This window comes from Convolutriloba macropyga, chromosome 6 (genome assembly GCF_964194025.1).
Source record: "Convolutriloba macropyga chromosome 6, txConMacr16.3, whole genome shotgun sequence".
Classification (NCBI taxonomy): Eukaryota; Metazoa; Xenacoelomorpha; order Acoela; family Convolutidae; genus Convolutriloba; species Convolutriloba macropyga.
Window position 1 is genome coordinate 64577151 of NC_134473.1, and position 23863 is coordinate 64601013.

General features: G+C 35.8%; 1 protein-coding gene across 1 annotated transcript in view; it reads right to left on the bottom strand.

Annotated features, from left to right (window-relative positions):
- LOC142341373 (cytochrome P450 27C1-like) overlaps positions 1 to 11153 on the bottom strand; it is a 12994-nt gene extending 1841 nt beyond the window's left edge. The window contains exons 1-6 of the mRNA XM_075392301.1: positions 10825 to 11153; positions 8148 to 8325; positions 5768 to 6005; positions 5295 to 5451; positions 2942 to 3123; positions 924 to 1100 (exon numbers count right to left, since the gene is read on the bottom strand). Coding sequence (XP_075248416.1) covers positions 924 to 1100; positions 2942 to 3123; positions 5295 to 5451; positions 5768 to 6005; positions 8148 to 8291 — 898 coding nt within the window. The 5' untranslated portion in view covers positions 8292 to 8325; positions 10825 to 11153. The remainder of the gene's footprint in view (positions 1 to 923; positions 1101 to 2941; positions 3124 to 5294; positions 5452 to 5767; positions 6006 to 8147; positions 8326 to 10824) is intronic.
- Between the last annotated feature and the right edge of the window lie 12710 nt (positions 11154 to 23863).

The window sequence follows — 23863 nt, forward strand, 5'->3', positions numbered from 1 at the left end:
ATAAGATCCGTTTGCTGATGAAGAATATGCCAAGACATGTAAGAACATGCAAAATCTTTGCATATGTTCTTTTTTTTGCAGGATTTTTTCATTAATTTGCCAAATTTTGACTAGAGCTTAAGATTCTTGCATGACTCATGGCAAGAAGTTTTGGATCTTTTTCGTTTGTGCCCCCCTCCCGTGCGTTATGCACCCCAGCCCCCCCCCCCCCCGGTCATAGAGCACGTGTCATTAAATAGTAATTGAATTGAATTGAATTGAATTGAATTTTGAGTTGGATTAGTTACAGGTACAAGTTGATGTATTTATTTTAAAAGCAACTAAACAACATTATTCCAACGAGGACATCCAATGAGAAAATCATTTCTCTTCGAGTGATTGCCCAAATAAAAACCTAACAAAAAACCCTCAACTTTGGCCGTTTCTCAATGGGAAAAAAAAAGCTCAAAAATTTCGGCTTTATCAAACACATATGTCTCATTAAAACTTTTGCAAAAATTTTTGAACTCCGGCCTTGTTAATTTTTTCAGGTATGCTGGCTGAATTTTTAAAGATTGCAGGATATTGAAGGCCTTTTAATAACTTATTCCTAAGAGAGTGTTCTTGACATTTTGTGGTGGCGTTCGTGGTGGGTTTAAGAGCCCTTGAGATGTTCTTCTAGCGCATATTCTACTTGAAACTTGAGAGTTTAGATGAACAACATTATCGTAGCTACCGTCTCCTATTCTTTTGAATAATTCACAGAAAACCAATGAAACGTGTAAATCAATATGTAAAAATATGGCACGTGCGTCTGGGGGGGGGGGGGGAGGAGGAGGAGGAGGGGGGGGGGGGGGGTTGCAAATAATATCTAATATCTGGGGGGGGGGGCACAAACGGGAAAAAATCCGAGGTGGATTAAAATAAGTCAAGTCTCAGGATACCTTTTTGGACGAGTTTAGCCCAGACACATTTTGAGTTTGAAGACCGAGTGGCCTGGTCTGCAAAGTGTCTGGACTGGACGACAGTGTCTGTGTACAGTCTGGATGCTTTTTTGTACCACAGGTATCCCAACGTCTTAGTTAGCTTCACTGGACAAAAGCTCAACAACCGGAACATCTCTTAAATCAATCAGTAAACTAACATTCACCCATCTAACTCAACAAAAAAGCTGAACATGGCAAAAGTGTAATTGTCACATGATTAAAAGGTTCTTTCCCATTATAGCCCCCCTCCCCACGAAATTATAGGTCTTCCCATTATGATATGTTTACCACGATTGGGAGGGGTGGGGGCTATAGGCTATCTGACCGCTAAGGTGATGGGGGTCTATAATTGGAAAGACCCGATTAAAGTATATATTTCCCAAATGAGATGGAAAATCGATGGACTCTTTTCTGACAAACTATTCACGGAAAGGAACCACGTTCATTTATACCCCCCCCCCCCCCCCCACCTACATCATTTTGCATAACTTACTTCAGAAGTCGTTCGTTAAATCCTCTAATAAGTCACCTGATGTTTGACTTTAATACTCTCTTTCTATTTATAGCAAGGAATTTCTCATTCCTCCCCGAAACTTGTCAGATAATACCTCACCATAAATATCTGGTAACACAGTTCTCATTCAAATACGTCGTTATAAATTCTGATTGATATGCGAAATTCAGAACTCAGGAAACTCAGAATTCTATTTGTTCAATCAAAATAGAGTTGGTGTCCGGAACCAAGGTTCAAGAACATAAACAAAATTAATGCCCAATAAACTTTTGGATCTATTCTGCTTTGCACCACCCCCCCCCCCCTCCCTTAGTGGGCTTATATCATTTATGCCCCCAGGCGCACGTGCTATTTTTTGCATAGAAACGAGCTATATAACAACATATAATTTGTAACTGGGGGCGTAAAAACCACCTTGGTCTTTCCCATTATAGCCCCCATGAAATTATAGCCCCCATAATGGTATAATTATGGGGGGGGGGGGGGGAGGGGGAGGGCAATAGGTTATCTGACCACTAAGCTATTTGGGAAAGACCCAAAACACCGGGGGCGTAAAAAGCAATTTCTGCGAAGCGATAGCATACTTATTGAAAAATTAACTACTGTTCCGCGATAAAAATTGCAATTCATCATCCGGCGTCGTTATTTACATCAAAGTGTTTCCAGAAGTAATCAATCATTGTCTTAGAATCAATGATAGTATATAAGAGTCCTTACAGTTGGAATTAAAAGTCCCAAATATTCGGCATTGCACAATTATGAGAAATATCAGTGATCGATTTAGTGTCTGAATTTTTCTAACGAAATATTGATGATTTCTGAAAGTTACATCAACAAAATTTGGTCATTTTGCTACGGGAATATTCGTAAAATTCGTAGAAGAGAGGTGAAAAAATAGGGAGTCAAGTGTGATAAAGAGCGCTCACTTAACCATAGCTTCAGGTTGACCATAGCTTGGCCAATTTTTGCCGCCCTGATAGTACCAGGCGAAAGTTTCAGATGCAAAAAAGTGGCCGTAGTCACCAAAAAAGAGCAATGCTGCTCATAGAAAAAAGTTCTGACATTTGCAGCTTTGAACTAGCCACAGTGTACTTACGCTGTTCAGCTGAGATTACGGAGTATCAAAAGCTAATAATTAAGTCGCCGAGTGATACAAAAACAATGCGGGTTCAAAAAGTGTACCAGACTCAATTTTGCGGAACTCAGAAGAGCTCTTGACCTTTTGATCAACCAAATACTTTCACGTCGGGCTTCTGCTCCAAGTGTTTTTTCGGAGCTCGAATTCGACCTTCATATACATTCAATTATTGGCCTATTTTGAGTTAATTGACCGTTAATTAATTTTGAAGTCCCCATTTTTTGAAGCCCCCATCGGGGGTTTTAGTATTTCATAAGTCGAGGTTTAATTAGTCGTAATAGCCCAAAGAAAAGCCCAAAGGATTATACAAAAGTTGCAACCAACCGAATAATTTGTTAAAACTGGTTGCGTATTTTTGGAAGTGAGTACTGGCGGGTGAATTTATGTCAACGTTCTTGTTCAGCATGCCCATTCGGACCCCGTACAAGATGGCGGCGGTCGTCTCAAAGCTAAGTCGACACGTGATATCTTTTAAATCCGTAGGAATTGGCTCTTTCTTCTTTGATCTGTAAATAAAAATTATCAAATTAGGGTAGGGTGAAATAAATGGGTTTCCTTGTACCCTATCTGCGGCCTATATTTGTCTCAAAATCATGGTCCGCTTGTGATATTTAGTACATAAAATTTGACTCAAAATCAAACCCGCGAAAAGCAGAAATTTTTCCATAATTTATAAATTAGGGCTAACACTTTACAAAAATATTGTAAAAAATAGGATCAATTAATAAACTAACAAAATCTAAAAGAAGTTGTTAATCTTGCAGGAATATTTTATGAAATATAGAAATCTTGTAAGAATCTTTCAAGAACAACGTTACAAGATCTTAAAAGTCTAGAATCTTTTTTTCTCGATACTATTATCTCAATTCTAGAAAACTTGACTATAATGGCATGTTGAGTTTGTCCCGACAATCGAGATTTTTACACCATTTTGTGAATGGATTTCATTTCGTACGTTAAGATATACGTCCTTAATTGGCACTAGTGTGAATTACAATGACTTTTCCGCTTTGATCGTATCGGCCAACCAAAAAGCTGCATTGTTTAAACGAGCTATGGACTGCAATTTATCAGCCATTTTTTGTTTTTGATTAATTTTTTATAAAAAATAAAGCTCGAAATTGCGTGATGAAAAATTTTTAAAAGTTACCGAATGGTTCTATTATTTTTTTACAGAAATTTCACAACATTCATGTCAGGTTTTAATTTCTTTCTCCAAATTGATTCTGAAAAATTTGTATGTGTCCTGGAAAGATAAAAGTGCAATAATGAAGTTCTCACGAAACGTAAAGTTTGACGACATAACTTTATTTCTCCACAGCTTCTTGTCTCTCTACCCAGGTTGCCCACTTTAGACAAACCTTAGAAAACTTACAGGGACTTATAGTGTGCAGTAGAAAATTATGAAACTTAGTACGGCATGATAAACGGCCGCACCCGTTTTCCACGGCACCGTACAAAATAACTGTACTGCCTGGTTTCTCAATTCAGAGCTGCTAAAAATGTCTTCAAAAGTGCTAAAAGTGTCTTCAAAACCTAAAATATCGCTATGGGTTTCAAAAAAATCTGTGCTCTTAAATTTAAAGATTGAATACCAAGAAATTAAATTTTGGGAAAATTTCAATCTTGTCTTTGATTTATGCGACAAAAATTTTAGTTTCAAGAACTGCTTGAAGTCTTTTTCTTCTTTACAAAATTTTCTCATATATTTGTTGTCGGTTATAATATAATTGGCATAAAGTGTGATAGAAGCTATAAAAGTGTCTGTGTTGCGGAACTAGAAATTTTAGCGCAATCCTGGTTGCATTTTTAGCAAATTCCGTTTTTCATTAATTTTTTAAAAATATAAATTGCTATATTGTTTTGTTTTGGTTTTCGACTTAACCTATTGGCCAGTTTTGACAAAAAAATTTATGACTATAGTTTGTCGCAAATTTGGAACAAAAACATGGCGCGCTAATGTAGAGTCAATTGTTTAATATTCTTTTTGGTTCTTTTGGTTGTTATTCTATGATTTGATTTCCTTTAAAATTGGCTTTTGATAAAAAAATCTTTTATTTGTGCATGTTTCCTTGTTTATTCAGCATCAACAAAGAAATGAGTGTTGAAATTCGTAGTTCAATTTAGTTCAAAATAAATTAGCAAAAGCAAAAAAAATAATCTAATAGTTTCAGATGTTGTATTAAGGCAATGTCTAAAATTTTTGTTGGTATATTTTTTTTCAGTTAAATTGAGTGAGTTGGGATAAAGAACGAGCAAAGCAGAACACGGTAGGTCGGGTAACGGAGGGACAGGACGAATCGTTGGCTTATTTGATCCCTTAGGTTCAAATCTGCACTAAATTTTTTGCCATCATTTGGTTAACTGCTCAAAAAAACTTATCATCTAAAATCTAATATATTTTTGCGCCATTTCATTTTCATCCTCTGCTTGTCATTACTTGTCAATTGATCGATACCCCAAGGCAAGTGATTATGCCTTACTCAAAAAGTGAAATTCAAACTCAAACTGAAACTCATCGCTTGTATGTAACCAAATAGACATATATATTAGAAAAAAATTTAGGCCTGTTTTTATCAGGCCTTGATGAGTGAAAATAAGCAAAAATTTGAAATTTTGAGATTATTTGGAAATAAATTTGCAACAAGTTCCGTCTGGACCATCATATTCAACTCACGTGATGTGTTTGATAAGTGTGACGTAATCGAGTGCGACTTGATTGACAACAGGTGTGAATTTGTTCACTTCTGAGGGTGTCATAAGTTGTTTGTTCACCTGTCGCCTGTGTTTACTCCACTCCTCCCCATCCGAACTGAACAGATCTTGACCAATGCCTGATAATAAACAAAAAAATAAAAGTAATTGGCATAAATAAAAATTGAACGTGAAAACTATCGGTATTAGCGAGTTCAAGAAGTTTTTATGATCTTGCATGATATGGAATGTTGTATCAATTTTCGTTTCAATGGGAGTGTGGTACTTTCCCAGGATGAGATGCCAGACCCAAGCTAGATATGCCCAGACCGTCCCAGACCAAAAGCGTATATGTCCAGAATTTCGTGTTTTCAGGTTCAGACTTTCGTGCGTTCAAATTCAGACATATCCGGCTTCGGTCTGGCACCTCAATCTGGGTTCTGATAAAATGCGCACCTAAATCTTTTTGAATGGATTGCATGTTATGACTGAGGTAGCCGGCCCGGCGAGGGTATCTATCTTCGCGTTGCATTATGAATTTGATCAGGTTCTCATCCTTCGTGTACACAAGTTTGTTTACTTCAGGTAACAATCTGCTCATAAATGTGGGCATAGGTTGGATTTTGATCGTCTTGGTGTTCAACCGGTCGTACATTGTGCCCATACTTTGTAAAGAGTGTCTCATCCCATTTGGCTGAAAGATTAGGAAAAAATTAATACTATTTTTTTTCATATTTAATTTCAAAATTATCCCCCGTTGACAAAAAATTTCGATTTTGTAAGCCTGTATGAACAAAATATTTGGTTTTTGAATGCATTAGCTTGATATTGTGTATTGAGAGTTTATTATGATAAAGATGCACCATTATATCGGTGTAATCATTTCGGTGTCATTTTTTTCTATCCCTAATCATTTTAACCCCCTATCATTTAACCCCGATTTTATAACCCGTGTATAGTTTAACACCTCAATATTTTACCCAGTGGGACAACCCATATCCACACCCAGTTCAAGCAAAATTTGAATTTCCCAAGAACTTAAAACCTCATCCTACAGAGTTTTTTGCCTACAAGTTTTGCCGAGCCTTATGAAGCACAATTTAGGTCCCCTAGAGCTGCTGAAATTTTTTTTGAAAACCCCACCTCACCTTTTCCAAGAACTTGGAAACCCATGCTAAGTTCGTACAAGAGGTCCAACATCCTCGCCAAGATCTTGGAAAGATCTGACAACAGTTGTTGTGTATCTTACGGAGATCTTGGAAGTAGTTGCTTGTGTCTTCGCACTGTGTAGCTACTCTTATAATTTACAACAATAAATTTTTTCTATAATTTCGGGATCAATCGTATAGATTGTCTTTAAAGTAGTCATCAAAATGGGAGTGAAATGCAGGAGTTGTGACCATTGAAAACCTTGTCTAATATTTTCACACCTCAATCATTCCATCCCAATTTCTTGATTGAAATTCCTAAATTATAAACCCTAATTAAAAAATTTTTAGCCAAAATTTTTCGAAATAGTCACGTTAATGGCCCAGATTCATATCCAGAGTCACATAGGTAACTGAGTATGATATAATGATGAATAAATGAGTTTGCTATTTGAAACCAATCCAAGTTGTAGCAAATTTGTTCACACACTTAAAATAAAGCTAATGATTCTAATATATCAATAGGTCTCTGTTCTTTGAAGAAATGCTAAATTCAAATTTATCTGATTTCTTGCAGGTTCAAGATGAACAAGATGGAAAAAACACAGAATGTTTTATTTCTCTAGCCCAACTCCGAAGGCCATCTTGTGAGATCTTCCTTAAGACCGTTGTCTTGTATGACTCTTGCAAGAGCCTTACAAGATAACCGTATTTTTGCAAGACCCTTGCTTACGCCCAGAATTCATTTTTATGAAACAATATCTGTTGACAGTTAATTTGTTAACAAGTTTTTATTTGTCGATTATTCCCACAAAATATTGGAATTTGTGCAGCAGTCACCTCAAAAGACTTTACTTAAATCGTTGTAAATTTTCTCAGTGATCTCCTTGTTATTGCAGCTCTGTACATTAGAAGGGCCGCAAAAACCAGGAGATCACTGAGATGTTGAGAAATTAGAGGTTAAATAGCTGATTATTTAGGCACAGGTCTTTTTTCTCAAATCGGCTGAAAATTCACAGCGAGTTAAGCAGAGTCCTTTAAGGTGACTGCTGCAAAAATTCCAATATTTTGTGGGAATAATCGACAAACAAACACTTGTTAACAAATTAACTGTCAACAGATATTGTTTCATAAAAACTGAATTCTTGGCGTAAGCAAGGGTCTTGTAAGAAGACGGTTATCTTGTAAGGCTCTCGCAAGAGTCATACAAATTAACGTACTTATAAAGGTTTTGCAATACAACCGTCGGAGTTGGGCTAGAGAAATAAAACATTCTGTGATACATTCCATCTTGAAATTGCAAGATTTCAGATGACTTTTAATTTACCATTTCTTCAAAGAACAAAGAATTACTGAAATTTTAGAATCATTATAGCTTTATGTTAAGTGTGGGAACAATTTTGCTCTAATATGGATTGGTTTCAAATATCAAACTGATTTATTTATCAATATCAAACTCAGTTACTTATGAGACTCTGAATATGGGTGGCGGGTGGGGGGGGGGGGGGCTAAGTAAGGCCAGCCAGGCCAGATTTTAACTAGATTCAGGTGATTTCGGGTGCACAGAAAAACACCAAAAAGACCCTGAAATTTTTAAACTAAAACGAAAAGGTGTTGGTATTGATTTATCACCAGTGGTATTTAAATCAAGTTTTAATAATTGATGATATTCTGAAAGGCGTACATACCTTTATAATGAGGTGAAAATGGCCAAAGGGTCCCAATTTTGTAGGTGAGTTGACGAGAAGCTTCTTCGGTTTCTGTGGCTTTGAGGTCAATGGCCACAATTTGAGCGAGGGGGTAAAATTGAAAGCGGGTTTTGATAACGCCATAAGTTGAGGTTTGTGTGTAGTGCAAAATTGTTTTCTGACAAACAAAAGAGAGTTTAAAATTAAAAGCATTGATAGAAATAGTGAAAATTGATTTAATTGTTACAGCCCTTACCTGTGTTAGCTGAAAAAGACGGTCGATTAGTTATTAATATCGGACAATTCATTTGGTCAAATATTGATATTAATCACTTATTGATTATTGTTAAAACAAAAGCCGAATTTCATTTTGAAAAGAAAATACGCATTTTGTTAATACGCTTTACCTCACAGAATGATATTTCAAATTGGACCAAATTGATTTCCTGTTTTGGCATTTAACATTTATATTCACTGAGAATTTTAAAAAAGTCACAGTTCGTTGTGAAAGCTGTCCGCTTTTGACTGTTTCAAATGAACGAATTCAGAACCAATAAAACTATAAGCTCAAATGTTATGATTTCAATTTATGGCGATAAAACTATAATTATGACTTCAGTTTGATAAATTCAGGAAAAGATAATGAATTTGTTACTGCGTTGAGTTAAATAACCTCAAACCGCGAAATTATCTACCCCAATCAATTAAAAAAAAACTTTATGGTGTAAGATATGGCCAGATGTTTGCAAGAAATTTTTCAGAAAATTTTTCAGATACGTTCTGAAAATCATCGAATATTTTTCTCCGACACGATTTTAGATTACATCCACATGTCAAACTGAGATTCACGAGATTCGCATAAATTGGAGGGCAAAAATGCAATAAGTTTTGGGTTTTGATATACATAATTTTACAGTCTTTAAAAAAAATTACGCAAAATTTTTTCAAATGCTTTTGTTTTTTCAGATTGCTTTTTTCGGTTTTGTTTCCTTTGTTTTCAACTTAATTTTTTTGCTGGTCTTTTATTAAGATTTTTTTTCTAGTGAAAAAGCACCACCTAACTTGTTGTTTTTCTCAGTTGGAAGCTGCTTCCGAAATATTGACAAGTTAGAGGCAAAATCAACTGGTGTGGAAAAATAATCTGTTTTTTCTTTACGTCAATTTTTTTCTATCGTTGTGGTGTGTTTTCCCTAAAATTCACGATTTCTGCTCACTTCCAATGCTTCAATTTTATTTCAATAGTAGATTTTTAATTATGTTCAATTATGTTCAAATAATGGGCATATGTTGAAATGGGGCATATGTTCAAATTTTATGTCAAGGAAATCACGGTTTGAAATGATATCATCTTTTGCGAAATATTTGTTTCCACGTTTTGTTGTTTTTCAGAGGTCTTTTTAGACTTTTAGATCAAAAATAACATTTGAAAACAAATGGCGACCACTTTTCTGTTAGGATTGTTGTGAAAACTGAAAATTCAATTGCTTTTCGAGTAATTTTTATTAGCTTCTTTTTTAATCAATTTGTAATTGTATGTCTGATTGCGCCTGCGGTGCAAATGGAAGTACTAGTTTTTTGACAATCATATGAGCTATTTTTTAGATCGGGCTGTTTGGTTGTTTGAATTATAAGTTGTTTTTTTTTCTCTATTTTACTATTGTGCTACCATTTATTTTATACCAATGATTCAAAATTTGCATTTAGGATTTTACTATAACTCAGGAGTTTAGGAATTTTAATTGAGAAGGTTTTTAAATTGTTTTAGGAAATTATGACATATATCGCAATCTGTTCTGAACAAATTTGGACTGACTATTTTTTTAATACGATTATTTTTATTTTGGTTTTTGAAAATTTATTTTGAAAATTGTTTGTTAGTGTGGTCAGTTTTCTACACCAAGTTGATTCAGCCATTCTTCAGTCCAATTTTTTTTACATTTTAGAGGAATGCCTTAGCTGCTTTTGCTTCATTTATCTATATAGCTTTATTTGAAGCAACATTCAAAAAAAAACTTTTGAATATTTGCATATTCAGATATTCTTTGAATATATTTGAACTAGAAAATGATATTCATGTGTTGAGGCATCATAAATTTGAACTTCCACTTTACAGGTTTAAATGAAGCAATTTTTTCATTTTTCCCTCAGAATTTGGATAATTTCCGTTATTGAACCCCGCCAGCGAAAAAAAGACAAGAATATCCGTCCATTTGCACTCCTAAACAGTTAAGTTTCATTCGTAACAAAAACTTGGTTTTGTTTTTGATAGCCAGACACCTACACCACTAAAATGGAACCACATTCCACAAAAGTTATCAATAAACCAAAAAGCGTGTTATATCGCTTAGATATTTAAAACAAAAGACAATATAGACCTTGAACAAAATTTTAACGGCAAAACGATTTTTTTGTCTGTATCAGAAGCCCAAGGTGTACGTGAAAAAAAATGAAAATCTTAACTATATCTTCATTTTTGCTTTTCCTTTAATGTTATCGGCGCCTTCGTCATCAGTTTTCAAATTTTTAGTAACTTTTGACAAAAAAACATCTTTTCAAACGAATGTTTTTGAATGTCTTGAGCAAATCAACATCATTAAAGTTTCTGACCTTGAAAAAAAGACGTGAACAAAATGACCATTTCTTAGCACTAAAAAGGGAGGCAAAATTCAGTACTTACCATGTAATTTGAGTCGTTATTTGAAGCTTTCCGGGCAAACGAGTTCAGTTATTATAAATCCAACGGAATAATTAAACGCGCGTGTTGGCACTCCATTGGAATTTGACTTAAAGGTAAATGTTTATTTCAGCAGAGCCGTGGGAAAAAGTGTTTGAAGTTTACAAATTCAGTTTATGTTTATGCGATGGTAAGGGAAATGAACTCTTTCGACTTAGTCGAGCTAGTTTATCTGCTGCGAAGTTCAGCCAAGTTCACCAAAGGCTCAAAATGAATAACTAACTGCTGAAATTGTAATCTGCGCCTAATTGTTGGTTTAAAACAAAATGAAAGAAGCTTGATTTATGGGGCAGCTTTTGAGCTTGTACCATGACCTACATAATCAACCCTAATCTAAACTTTACCCCCAATAAAATGTTGGTCAACTGAATTAACTCATCATAATTTATGCTAAAATAGAGTTATTGTTCTCTATTTCGATTGATTTAAACTTTTTTAATACAGTTGATTGTAAATTAATCTTCGTCTGATCAAATTTGAAGATTATTTAAGACGTTTTGACTTTTTGTTGAACTTATTAAACTATTAAACCAAAATTAATAACTTGGATCAACAAATCGACTCAAATCAGTTCCAATTTTTTACCGAACAATATTAATTAAATTTGACTGGGCGTATATTAGCTAATGTTATCTTATTGAACAAACAACTTGTGCTAAATTATTTAGCATTATCCCGAATAAGTTCTTTGTCAGGCCCTGATTAGAGAAACTTTAAAGAACTTTATTAACCTGGTCCCAGTTATTTTGATCTAATCAATTTGCTTTGTCTGCTTTGAAGAAATTGTGACATCTGACAGTCCAAGTATTCACCAAATTATTATCATGATAACAGGATGCCTAAAATAGCTGAGAAGCCCCAAAGTTTATGTGGATATAATGAAAAATTATTAGGTTCAAAAAGATCTTTTAAACTATACTGCAAAAATTTATTTCAGCGCACTTAATATCAAAACTATTATATTAATTGTCAATTGTCGGATTGGCCGCATTGCTCACCAATATTAGGATTGTCAATGAAATTGAGGCTCTTTTGAGGGTAGAAATATATGAAATTTAATGGAAATTGGGTTATTTGAGGAAGAGTTTTGAATAGGAGAAAATGTTCTCGATCCTACATTATACAATACACTGTCAGTATCAAAACTGAGGAAAAACAACGAGCACATAATAATCGGTTGTTCTGAGTTTTTTAAGGGAAAAGGAATCATGCTTCTATGAAAGATATCTCGTTCAATTAGTTTTTAGTTTTGGTCCACCTTTATATTCTGCTAAGAAAAGTATAACACCATAATTATGAACAATTTAATTTTTTCCCAACCAAAAAAGATTCAGAACCTTCATCAGAAAGAAAAACTAAGTTTTAGAAGAATTTTTTTTGACTCGGTGAGGAGTAATGGTATAACACAAGTTTTTATAAAACGAAGGTGAGCATTCGTTTTCCATCAGTTTTCACGAACCGTAGGTGAGTATTGGTTCTGTATCGTTTCTTACGACTGGAAGAGGAGTACTGAGCGGTTTTCTTTGGCTAAAAAATATCTGTTCTTGACCGGAACCTTGATTTATTCTTTCATGTCGAACACTGACCCTAGAAAGTGATGCATTAACTTTTTGAGTACTTTGCGTTTTCTAACGTTTAGTAGTTAGTTATCCCGAATAATATTTAAAGTGATAACTGCACGGTAATTTTTTTTGTTCCTTTTATGATTTTTTTCAATTTCTCTGTTTTCGTACAGAGCCGCGGAAAAATAACTGCCGCCCGTCTAATGTCTTTTTACCTACCCCTTTCTAAATAACCCTACCTAACCCTTCTTCCAGGGTAGTGGTTTGGCCGTGAAATTGCGTAAGAAATTCGGTGAAATACGGTTAAATAATTAATTTTCACCGCGTATATATTACAACTTTTTGCGGTGAATGCGGTGAATCGCTATGAATTATTTATTTTCACCGCTTCCAACGGAACTCTTACAATGAAAGAAACTTTCGCACACGGGGTCAAACCTCCCACCTCCTGGCTGTCTACAATTTCATATTCCGCTGCGCTATCTGCCAATTACTTCTTTGATATTTGTTCTTAATTCAAATCAGATTCAATAAACGTCGTAAAATAAATGCGATGAATTTTTGGAGGAAATCCGATAAAATTTGCGGCAAATTTTTGTAATAATTGTGGAGAAATGCGGCGAATTAATTTTTTCTCCACCCCATTCACCGCAATCACCGCATTTCTTACAAAAAACTACCGCATCCACAGCTTTTCTTACAAAAACTTGACAAAAACCTCGACCCGGGTCACAACTACCTACTACCTAATTACGAAACACTGGTCTCTACTTAAAAGTTTGATGGCCAGTGACGATTAACTACAATACAACACATTTAATCATGGACAAAACTGGATTTGGGCAAAACTGGCAAAACTTCAAGATTTCGTTTTATAATTTTGTTAATTATCGGAATTCAGTGGTTGTTGTCTTAGTTTTCAAAACAGCGAGTTCACTACTGCAGCGTGGGTAGAACATATCAGGTTCTTTTCGGAGTCTTCAGGTTGCGTTCTTAACATATTTTTTAATAGATGTTATTTATATTCTTAACATCAACAAACAACGGAAGAAATCAGCTTGAAAGTTTTCTGTCACCAGTTTTTGTTTAATCGAGGAAATAAATTAATATTCATACTATAAATTTCATAAAATAAAAAACACCACTACAAGTCCCTGACACATTTTGAACCATACCCATCCTCATCTTCCCCGTCCATTGTATATTTTGTCGTTGTAACAACGGAAGAGGTGTTCAATGAACATCTTACGGATGTTGTTGATACCAACCTTATAAAACACTTTTTTTTCTGTTTTCCTAATTAAAAACGTTGACACTAAATTTTTCTCTGCATGCAATTTTCGCGAGCCGATTTTTGGCTAGCCGCGAAATACATGACTGAAAAAGGCAAAGAATGTGAGAAAAATAACAGCTAATGCGGTGTCTAATCTTCTCACGCAAAACAAAAAGATATCCAAAGCCAGGCCAGTTACAGCAAGTAAATTAATTGTTTTAGTTGCCTATTTGATACAGATTTAGACAAAAAGATGATATTAAAAAACGAAACCACCATTCTGCGTAGCATACGTTCCCTTCAAAAAAATTTTGACCTGCTAAACACTCAATTGGAAGCTTTAAAAGCTATACGTATAGCCCTTTGCCCTGGAAAAATAATTAGATATCTTACCAAATGACCCTGAAGCTACGCGTACACTATGTTGAGACTTGAACAAAAACTCTTTGGTTCATAGAGCAAATTTCCGATACATAGTCACCAAGCTGGCAGGAAATGACCTTGCTATAAATGAAAACACAAAACCAACACGGCAAACCATGAGTGCCAAATCCACGCTTGATTCGTTTTTCGCAAACACTTTCTCATCAGTTCATTCTGGTATTTCGCATATCTCAAACCACCGTTGAGTAACACCAACCAATAATAGTATAATCTAGAAATTGACCACAAAAATGAAGATTGAAAACCACGTGAAAAAAGTTTCGGCCAAAAATAATTCGTGAGAAACTTTTTGTCTGCAAAACACGGACAATAATGTTTTATAAAGGGACTACAAGTCTCAAGGCAAACTTGTCGGAATTTTTGGTGAGACAAAAATTAAAAACCTTACCCACACAAAACTGTAAAAGAAGCAGCCACTGACAAGAAGAGAAATTACTTCTCAAAGGATACCGCAAAAAAATTGTTTGTCATTTCGCCTTTTTTGGTATTTTGATCGATCAATTTTTGCTGTTTACTGTCTACTATCATGTGTCAATTTGGTTGCTATAAGTTAATTCTTTGAATCGCTAAGCTGGTAGCCAAATAAAAAAAGGCTACTGACAGAGAAGTAACGTGGCAGAATCTTTTCCTCAGTAGAAATAGAAATTTTTGCGCGCCGTTTGCGTCCTATTAGGTAAATCATGATTTAAAGCGTGCCTAGGATGATTTGCGTGACAAAAAATAGCTCTGATCAAACAATTCAGGCCAAAATCGGTTCCGATCAGATAATCTTGAGTCGAGCGCTTAGGACCCCAATCCAACACGAGCAGCACAACGGCTGCAAGCCTGACTTGGGTTGGGGACTGTGGTGAGAGAGTCCCTCAATGGGGTTTCCAGACCGGTTGCAGTCACGAAATGGTGTGCCAGAACCATTTCAAATGCACAGTGGTGTAACCGACTGACACTTTCAACTGAAGTAGCAAGTGTCATTGGTATATTGTGTTATTTCAGAAAAAAAAGTCATTTTACGTTTATAGTTTTTTGGTTTTCTTTACATAAAACAAAAAGTTCTAAACTAAGAAAAATTTTTGGCTCAACAACAACTACCAGAGCTTAGTCTTTAAAGTGGTCTTCCATGTTAATCAGCTAAAATGTGGAGCGCTCTGCAAAAAACAGTCCACTCAGTGATTAAATGTATCTTTTTTTTCTGCTAGTTGGAAAATTTTCTGTTAGACCTCTTGATTTCGGACAGACTTTGGAGACCCTGCAAATTTTTCTGATCACACAGTTCAAATTCAGTAAACAGATCAATTCAGAATATCCAGATCGTAACGAAAAACAATTCACACACTAGATCACGTCATGAATCTGGGTGGAGCTCAGATCAGACAGTTTAGACACGCAGTATTGCCCTTATCAGAGCGTGCAGGGAATGGATGGTGGTGATGACACTATTAAGACCGTAGATGATGCAGACAGACTCTGTGGAGTGGTAGCAGTTTTATCGTGTACGGGTCTCTGGCACGTTTTGAACCATTTCGCTTACCTTATCTCTCCCATCTGTTGTATTTTTTGGCGTTAAAATGACGGAAGTGATGTTCAATGAACTTATTAAAATTGTCGTTGATTCAAACCAAATAAAACCAAAACCATTTTTTTCCGTTTTCCTATTAAAAACTTTTTGAAGCTGAATTTTTCTCTGCTTGCAAATTCCGATAAATAGTCACCCAGTTGGCAGTAAATGACCTTGCTATTGTTGAAAACACAAAACCAACACAGGAAAAATTAGGCACGTAATCAACACTTGATGCATTTTTCGCAAAAACTTTCTCATCAGTTCATTCTGGTATTTCGTATATCTCAAACCACCGTAGAGTAACACTAACCAATAATAGTGTATGCTAGAAATTGACCACAAAAATGAAGATTGAAAACCACGTGAAAAACTTTCTGCCAAAAATAATTCGTGAGAAAGGTTTTGTCTACAAAACACGGACAATAATGTTTTACAACGGGACTACAAGGCTCAAAGCAAACTTGTCAGAATTTTTGTGAGACAAAAATTCAAAACCTTACTCACACAAAACTGTAAAAGAAGCAGCCAATGACAAGCAGAAAAATTATTTCTCAATGGTTACTGCAAAAAAATTGCTGGTCTTATCGGCCTTTTTTGGTATTTTGTTCGATCTATTTTTGCTGTTTACTGTCTACTATCATGTGTCAATTTGGTTGCTATAAGTTTTTTCTTTGAATCGCTAAGCTGGTAGCCAAATAAAAAAAGGCTACTGACAGAGAAGTAACGTGGCAGAATCTTTTCCTCAGTAGAAATAGAAATTTTTGCGCGCCGTTTGTGTCCTATTAGGTAAATCATGTTTTAAAGCGTGCCTAGGATGATTTGCGTGACAAAAAAATAGCTCTGATTAAACAATTCAGGCCAAAATCGGTTCCGATCAGATAATCTTGAGTTGAGCACTTAGGACCCCAATCCAACACGAGCAGCACAACGGCTGCAAGCCTGACTTGGGTTGGGGACTGTGGTGAGAGAGTCCCTCAATGGGGTTTCGAGACCGGTTGCAGTCACGAAATGGTGTGCCAGAACCATTTCAAATGCACAGTGGTGTACCCGACTGACACTTTCAACTGAAGTAGCAAATGTCATTGGTATATTGTGTTATTTCAGAAAAAAAAGTCATTTTACGTTTATACAACCGCATTCACAGCTTTTCTTACAAAAACTTGACAAAAACCTCGACCCGGGTCACACCTACCTACTACCTAATTACGAAACACTGGTCTCTACTTAAAAGTTTGATGGCCAGTGACGATTAACTACAATACAACACATTTAATCATGGACAAAACTGGATTTGGGCAAAACTGGCAAAACTTCAAGATTTCGTTTTATAATTTTGTTAATTATCGGAATTCAGTGGTTGTTGTCTTAGTTTTCAAAACAGCGAGTTCACTACTGCAGCGTGGGTAGAACATATCAGGTTCTTTTCGGAGTCTTCAGGTTGCGTTCTTAACATATTTTTTAATAGATGTTATTTATATTCTTAACATCAACAAACAACGGAAGAAATCAGCTTGAAAGTTTTCTGTCACCAGTTTTTGTTTAATCGAGGAAATAAATTAATATTCATACTATAAATTTCATAAAATAAAAAACACCACTACAAGTCCCTGACACATTTTGAACCATACCCATCCTCATCTTCCCCGTCCATTGTATACTTTGTCGTTGTAACAACGGAAGAGGTGTTCAATGAACATCTTACGGATGTTGTTGATACCAACCTTATAAAACACTTTTTTCTGTTTTCCTAATTAAAAACGTTGACACTAAATTTTTCTCTGCATGCATTTTTCGCGAGCCGATTTTTGGCTAGCCGCGAAATACATGACTGAAAAAGGCAAAGAATGTGAGAAAAATAACAGCTAATGCGGTGTCTAATCTTCTCACGCAAAACAAAAAGATATCCAAAGTCAGGCCAGTTACAGCAAGTAAATTATTTGTTTCAGTTGCCTATTTGATACAGATTTAGACAAAAAGATGATATTAAAAAACGAAACCACCATTCTGCGTAGCATACGTTCCCTTCAAAAAAATTTTGACCTGCTAAACACTCAATTGGAAGCTTTAAAAGCTATACGTATAGCCCTTTGCCCTGGAAAAATAATTAGATATCTTACCAAATGACCCTGAAGCTACGCGTACACTATGTTGAGACTTGAACAAAAACTCTTTGGTTCATAGAGCAAATTTCCGATACATAGTCACCAAGCTGGCAGGAAATGATCTTGCTATAAATTAAAACACAAAACCAACACGGCAAACCATGAGTGCCAAATCCACGCTTGATTCGTTTTTCGCAAACACTTTCTCATCAGTTCATTCTGGTATTTCGCATATCTCAAACCACCGTTGAGTAACACCAACCAATAATAGTATAATCTAGAAATTGACCACAAAAATGAAGATTGAAAACCAAGTGAAAAAAAGTTTCGGCCAAAAATAATTCGTGAGAAACTTTTTGTCTGCAAAACACGGACAATAATGTTTTATAAAGGGACTACAAGTCTCAAGGCAAACTTGTCGGAATTTTTGGTGAGACAAAAATTAAAAACTTTACCCACACAAAACTGTAAAAGAAGCAGCCACTGACAAGAAGAGAAATTACTTCTCAAAGGATACTGCAAAAAAAATTGTTTGTCATGTCCGCCTTTTTTGGTATTTTGATCGATCAATTTTTGCTGTTTACTGTCTACTATCATGTGTCAATTTGGTTGCTATAAGTTAATTCTTTGAATCGCTAAGCTGGTAGCCAAATAAAAAAAGGCTACTGACAGAGAAGTAACGTGGCAGAATCTTTTCCTCAGTAGAAATAGAAATTTTTGAGCGCCGTTTGCGTCCTATTAGGTAAATCATGATTTAAAGCGTGCCTAGGATAATTTGCGTGACAAAAAAATAGCTCTGATTAAACAATTCAGGCCAAAATCGGTTCCGATCAGATAATCTTGAGTCGAGCACTTAGGACCCCAATCCAACACGAGCAGCACAACGGCTGCAAGCCTGACTTGGGTTGGGGACTGTGGTGAGAGAGTCCCTCAATGGGTTTTCCAGACCGGTTGCAGTCACGAAATGGTGTGCCAGAACCATTTCAAATGCACAGTGGTGTACCCGACTGACACTTTCAACTGAAGTAGCAAATGTCATTGGTATATTGTGTTATTTCAGAAAAAAAGTCATTTTACGTTTATAGTTTTTTGGTCTTCTTTACATAAAACAAATAGTTCTAAACTAAGAAAAATTTTCGGCTCAACAACAACTACCAGAGCTTAGTCTTTAAAGTGGTCTTCCATGTTAATCAGCTAAAATGTGGAGCGCTCTGCAAAAAACAGTCCACTCAGTGATTAAATGTATCTTTTTTTCTGCTAGTTGGAAATTTTTCTGTTAGAACTCTTGATTCTGGACAGACTTTTGAGACCCTGCAAATTTTTCTGATCACACCGTTCAAATTCAGTAAACAGATCTGTTCATAATATCCAGATCGTAACGAAAAACAATTCACACACTAGATCACGTCATGAATCTGGGTGGAGCTCAGATCAGACAGTTTAGACACGCAGTATTGCCCTTATCAGAGCGTGCAGGGAATGAATGGTGGTGATGACACTATTAAGACCGTAGATGATGCAGACAGACTCTGTGGAGTGGTAGCAGTTTTATCGTGTACGGGTCTCTGGCACGTTTTGAACCATTTCGCTAACCTTATCTCTCCCATCTGTTGTATTTTTTGGCGTTAAAATGACGGAAGTGATGTTCAATGAACTTATTAAAATTGTCGTTGATTCAAACCAAATAAAACCAAAACCATTTTTTTCCGTTTTCCTATTAAAAACTTTTTGAAGCTGAATTTTTCTCTGCTTGCAAATTCCGATAAATAGTCACCCAGTTGGCAGTAAATGACCTTGCTATTGTTGAAAACACAAAACCAACACAGGAAAAATTAGGCACGTAATCAACACTTGATGCATTTTTCGCAAAAACTTTCTCATCAGTTCATTCTGGTATTTCGTATATCTCAAACCACCGTAGAGTAACACTAACCAATAATAGTGTATGCTAGAAATTGACCACAAAAATGAAGATTGAAAACCACGTGAAAAACTTTCTGCCAAAAATAATTCGTGAGAAAGGTTTTGTCTACAAAACACGGACAATAATGTTTTACAACGGGACTACAAGGCTCAAAGCAAACTTGTCAGAATTTTTGTGAGACAAAAATTCAAAACCTTACTCACACAAAACTGTAAAAGAAGCAGCCAATGACAAGAAGAAAAATTATTTCTCAATGGTTACTGCAAAAAAATTGCTTGTCTTATCGGCCTTTTTTGGTATTTTGTTCGATCTATTTTTGCTGTTTACTGTCTACTATCATGTGTCAATTTGGTTGCTATAAGTTTTTTCTTTGAATCGCTAAGCTGGTAGCCAAATAAAAAAAGGCTACTGACAGAGAAGTAACGTGGCAGAATCTTTTCCTCAGTAGAAATAGAAATTTTTGCGCGCCGTTTGTGTCCTATTAGGTAAATCATGATTTAAAGCGTGCCTAGGATGATTTGCGTGACAAAAAAATAGCTCTGATTAAACAATTCAGGCCAAAATCGGTTCCGATCAGATAATCTTGAGTTGAGCACTTAGGACACCAATCCAACACGAGCAGCACAACGGCTGCAAGCCTGACTTGGGTTGGGGACTGTGGTGAGAGAGTCCCTCAATGGGGTTTCGAGACCGGTTGCAGTCACGAAATGGTGTGCCAGAACCATTTCAATTGCACAGTGGTGTACCCGACTGACATTTTCAACTGACGTAGCAAATGTCATTGGTATATTGTGTTATTTCAGACAAAAAAAGTCATTTTATGTTCATAGTTTTTTCGTCTTCTTTACATAAACAAATTAGTTCTAAACTAAGAAAAATTTTCGGCTCAACAACAATTACCAGAGCTTAGTCTTTAAAGTGGTCTTCGATGGTAATCAGCTAAAATGTGGAGCGCTCTGCAAAAAAACAGTCCACTCATTGATTAAATGTATCTTTTTTTTCTGCTAGTTGGAAAATTTTCTGTTAGACCTCTTGATTTCGGACAGACTTTGGAGACCCTGCAAATTTTTCTGATCACACCGTTCAAATTCAGTAAACAGATCTGTTCAGAATATCCAGATCGTAACGAAACAATTCACACACTAGATCGCGTCATGAATCTGGGTGGAGCTCAGATCAGACAGTTTAGACACGCAGTATTGCCCGTATCACAGCGTGCAGGGAATGGATGGTGGTGATGACACTATTAAGACCGTAGATGATGCAGACAGACTCTGTGGAGTGGTAGTAGTTTTATCGTGTACGGGTCTCTGGCACGTTTTGAACCATTTCCCTTACCCTATCACTCCCATCTATTGTATTTTTTGGCGTTAAAATGACGGAAGTGATGTTCAATGAACTTATTAAAATTGTCGTTGATTCAAACCAAAAAAAAAACCAAAACCATTTTTTTCCGTTTTTCTATTAAAAGCTTTTTGAAGCTGAATTTTTCTCTGCTGGCAAATTCCGATAAATAGTCATCCAGTTGGCAGGAAATGACCTTGCTATAGTTGAAAACACAAAACCAACACGGGAAAACTTAAGCACGTAATCCACACTTGATGCGTTTTTCGCAAAAACTTTCTGTTCTGTTCATACTGCTGTTTCTAATATCTCAAACCACCATACAGCAAAATTAACCGATATTTAATCTAGAGATTGAAAACAAAAATGAGGATGGAAAAAAGTTTTGACAATAAAAAATTTGTGAGAAAAGTGTTGTCTAACAAACACAGATAATAAAGTTTTATAAGAGGATTACAAGGCTCAAGACAAAAATTAAAAAACCTTACCAACAAAAAACTGAAAAAGAACTTGCCAATGACAAATGTTCAAGATTGGTAATTAAACTTTAAGAGAAAAAATGTTCTCTCCAAAAATTTGAATGTAGGTGGTAGGCTGTAGTCCTTTTTTAAACGATTGTCATGATTACTTAGAAATACTTAAGAACTGTTATTTTTCAAAGGATACTTCAAAAATATTGTGTGATGTCACTCTTTTTGATATTTTATTTGATCAATTTTTGCTGTTTACTGTCTACTATCGTGTGTCAGTTTGCTTTTGTAAGTTTATTCTTAGAAATCGCTATGCTGACAGTCAAATAAAGTTGAGCTACTGACAGAGAAGTAACGTAGCATAGTCTCTTTTTTAGTAAAAATAGAAGTTTTTGCGCTTTATTTCTGTCGTATTAGCTAAATCATGATTTAAAGGGTGCCTAGGATAGTTTGCGTGACACAAGTTAGCTCTGATCAGAGGATCCACATCAAAATCAGCTTCAAACAGATAGACTTGAGTCGAGATCTTGGGATTCCAGTCCAACTTGAGCCGCAGACGGGATGTCAGGCTGACTCGATTTGGAAACTACTAGTGCCAGCGCAATTTTACCAGCACACTGGGGTTGACAGACTGATTGAAGTCACGCACTGGGGTGCCGAACCCACTTCAGTTGCGCAATGGGGGTACCTCGGCTGATACTCTTAACTGTTGAAGTAGCGGTAGTCGTTGGTGTAATGTATTATTTTTTAACAAATAGACGTCATTTCATGTATATGCGTTTTAGTTCTTCAGTACCAAAAAAGTAGTTCTAAATTAAGAATAATGTTTTGCGGACATCTACTTTATGGACAGACCTTTAGTACCCTGCAAAAATTTCTGATCGCACTGTACAGACTGTGGTAAGGGATCTGTTCAGAATATCCAGATCCTCACAAAAAACTATTCACTCCCTATACCACACCAAGAGCAGACTATCCGTAATCTGGGATGGGCTCTCATTAGACAGTTGAGCGCAGGTAGTGCCCTGATCAGACCAGGCAGACTCTGGATGGGTCCTGATAAGGCTATCCAAACCGTAGATGGTGATGCCAATCACTGTGGAGTGGTAGAAGTTTAATCGTCCACGGGTCTCTGGCACATTTTGAACCATTTCCCTTACCCTATCTCTCGCATCCGTTAAACTTTTTGTCGCTAAAACGACGGAAGTGATGTTCAATGAAGTTATTAAAAATGTCGTTGAGTCAAACCAAAAAAAAACCAAAAATAATGTTTCCGTTTTCCTATTAAAAATTTTTTGAAGCTGACTTTTTCTCTGCTTGCAAATTCAAATAAGGAGTCACCTAGCAGGCAGGAAACGACATTGCTATAGTTGAAAGAAAAAACTAACACGGGAAAACGTAAGCACGTTATCCATACTTGATTCGTTTTTCGCAAACGATTTCTTTTCTGTTCACACTGCTGTTTCTAATATCTCAAACCACCATACAGTAACAATAACCGATAGTTAAACTAGAAATTGACAACAAAAAATAAGGATGGAAAAAAGTTTCAACCAAAAATGATTCGTGAGAAAGGTTTTGTCTATAAAACACAGAAGATAATGTTTTATAAGAGGATTACAAGGCTCAAAGCAAAATTTTTGTGAGACAAAAATTTAAAAACCTTAAAAATTTTGAATGGAGATATGCTGTAGTCCTATTTTAAACGATTGTCTTGAATACTTAGAAATACTTAAGAACTGTTATTTTTCAAAGGATTCTTTTAAAATAATGTGTGATGTCAGTCTTTTTTGATATTTTGTTTGATCAATTTTTGCTGTTTTTTGTCTACTATCGTCTCTCAATTTGCTTTTGTACGTTTATTCGTAGAATTGCTATGCTGACAGTCAAATAAATTTAGGATACTGACAGAGAAGTAACGTGGCATAGTCTCTCTTTTTTAGTAAAAATAGAAGTTTTTGCGCGTTATTTGTGTCGTATTAAGTAAATCATGATTTAAAGGTTGCCTAGGACTGTTTGCGTGACACAAGTTAGCTCTGATCAGAGGGTCCACATCAAAATCAGCTTCAATCAGATATACTTGAGTCGAGATCTTGGGACTCCAGTCCTACTTGAGCCGCAGACGGGATGTCAGTCTGACTCGATTTGGAAACTGCTAGTGCCCGCCCCACTTTAGCACCACAATGGGGTTGACAGACTGATTGAAGTCACGCACTGGGGTGCTGAACCCACTTCGGTTGCTCAATGGGGATACCCCGGCTGATACTTTTAACTGTTGGAGTAGCAGTAGTTGTTGGTGTAATGTATT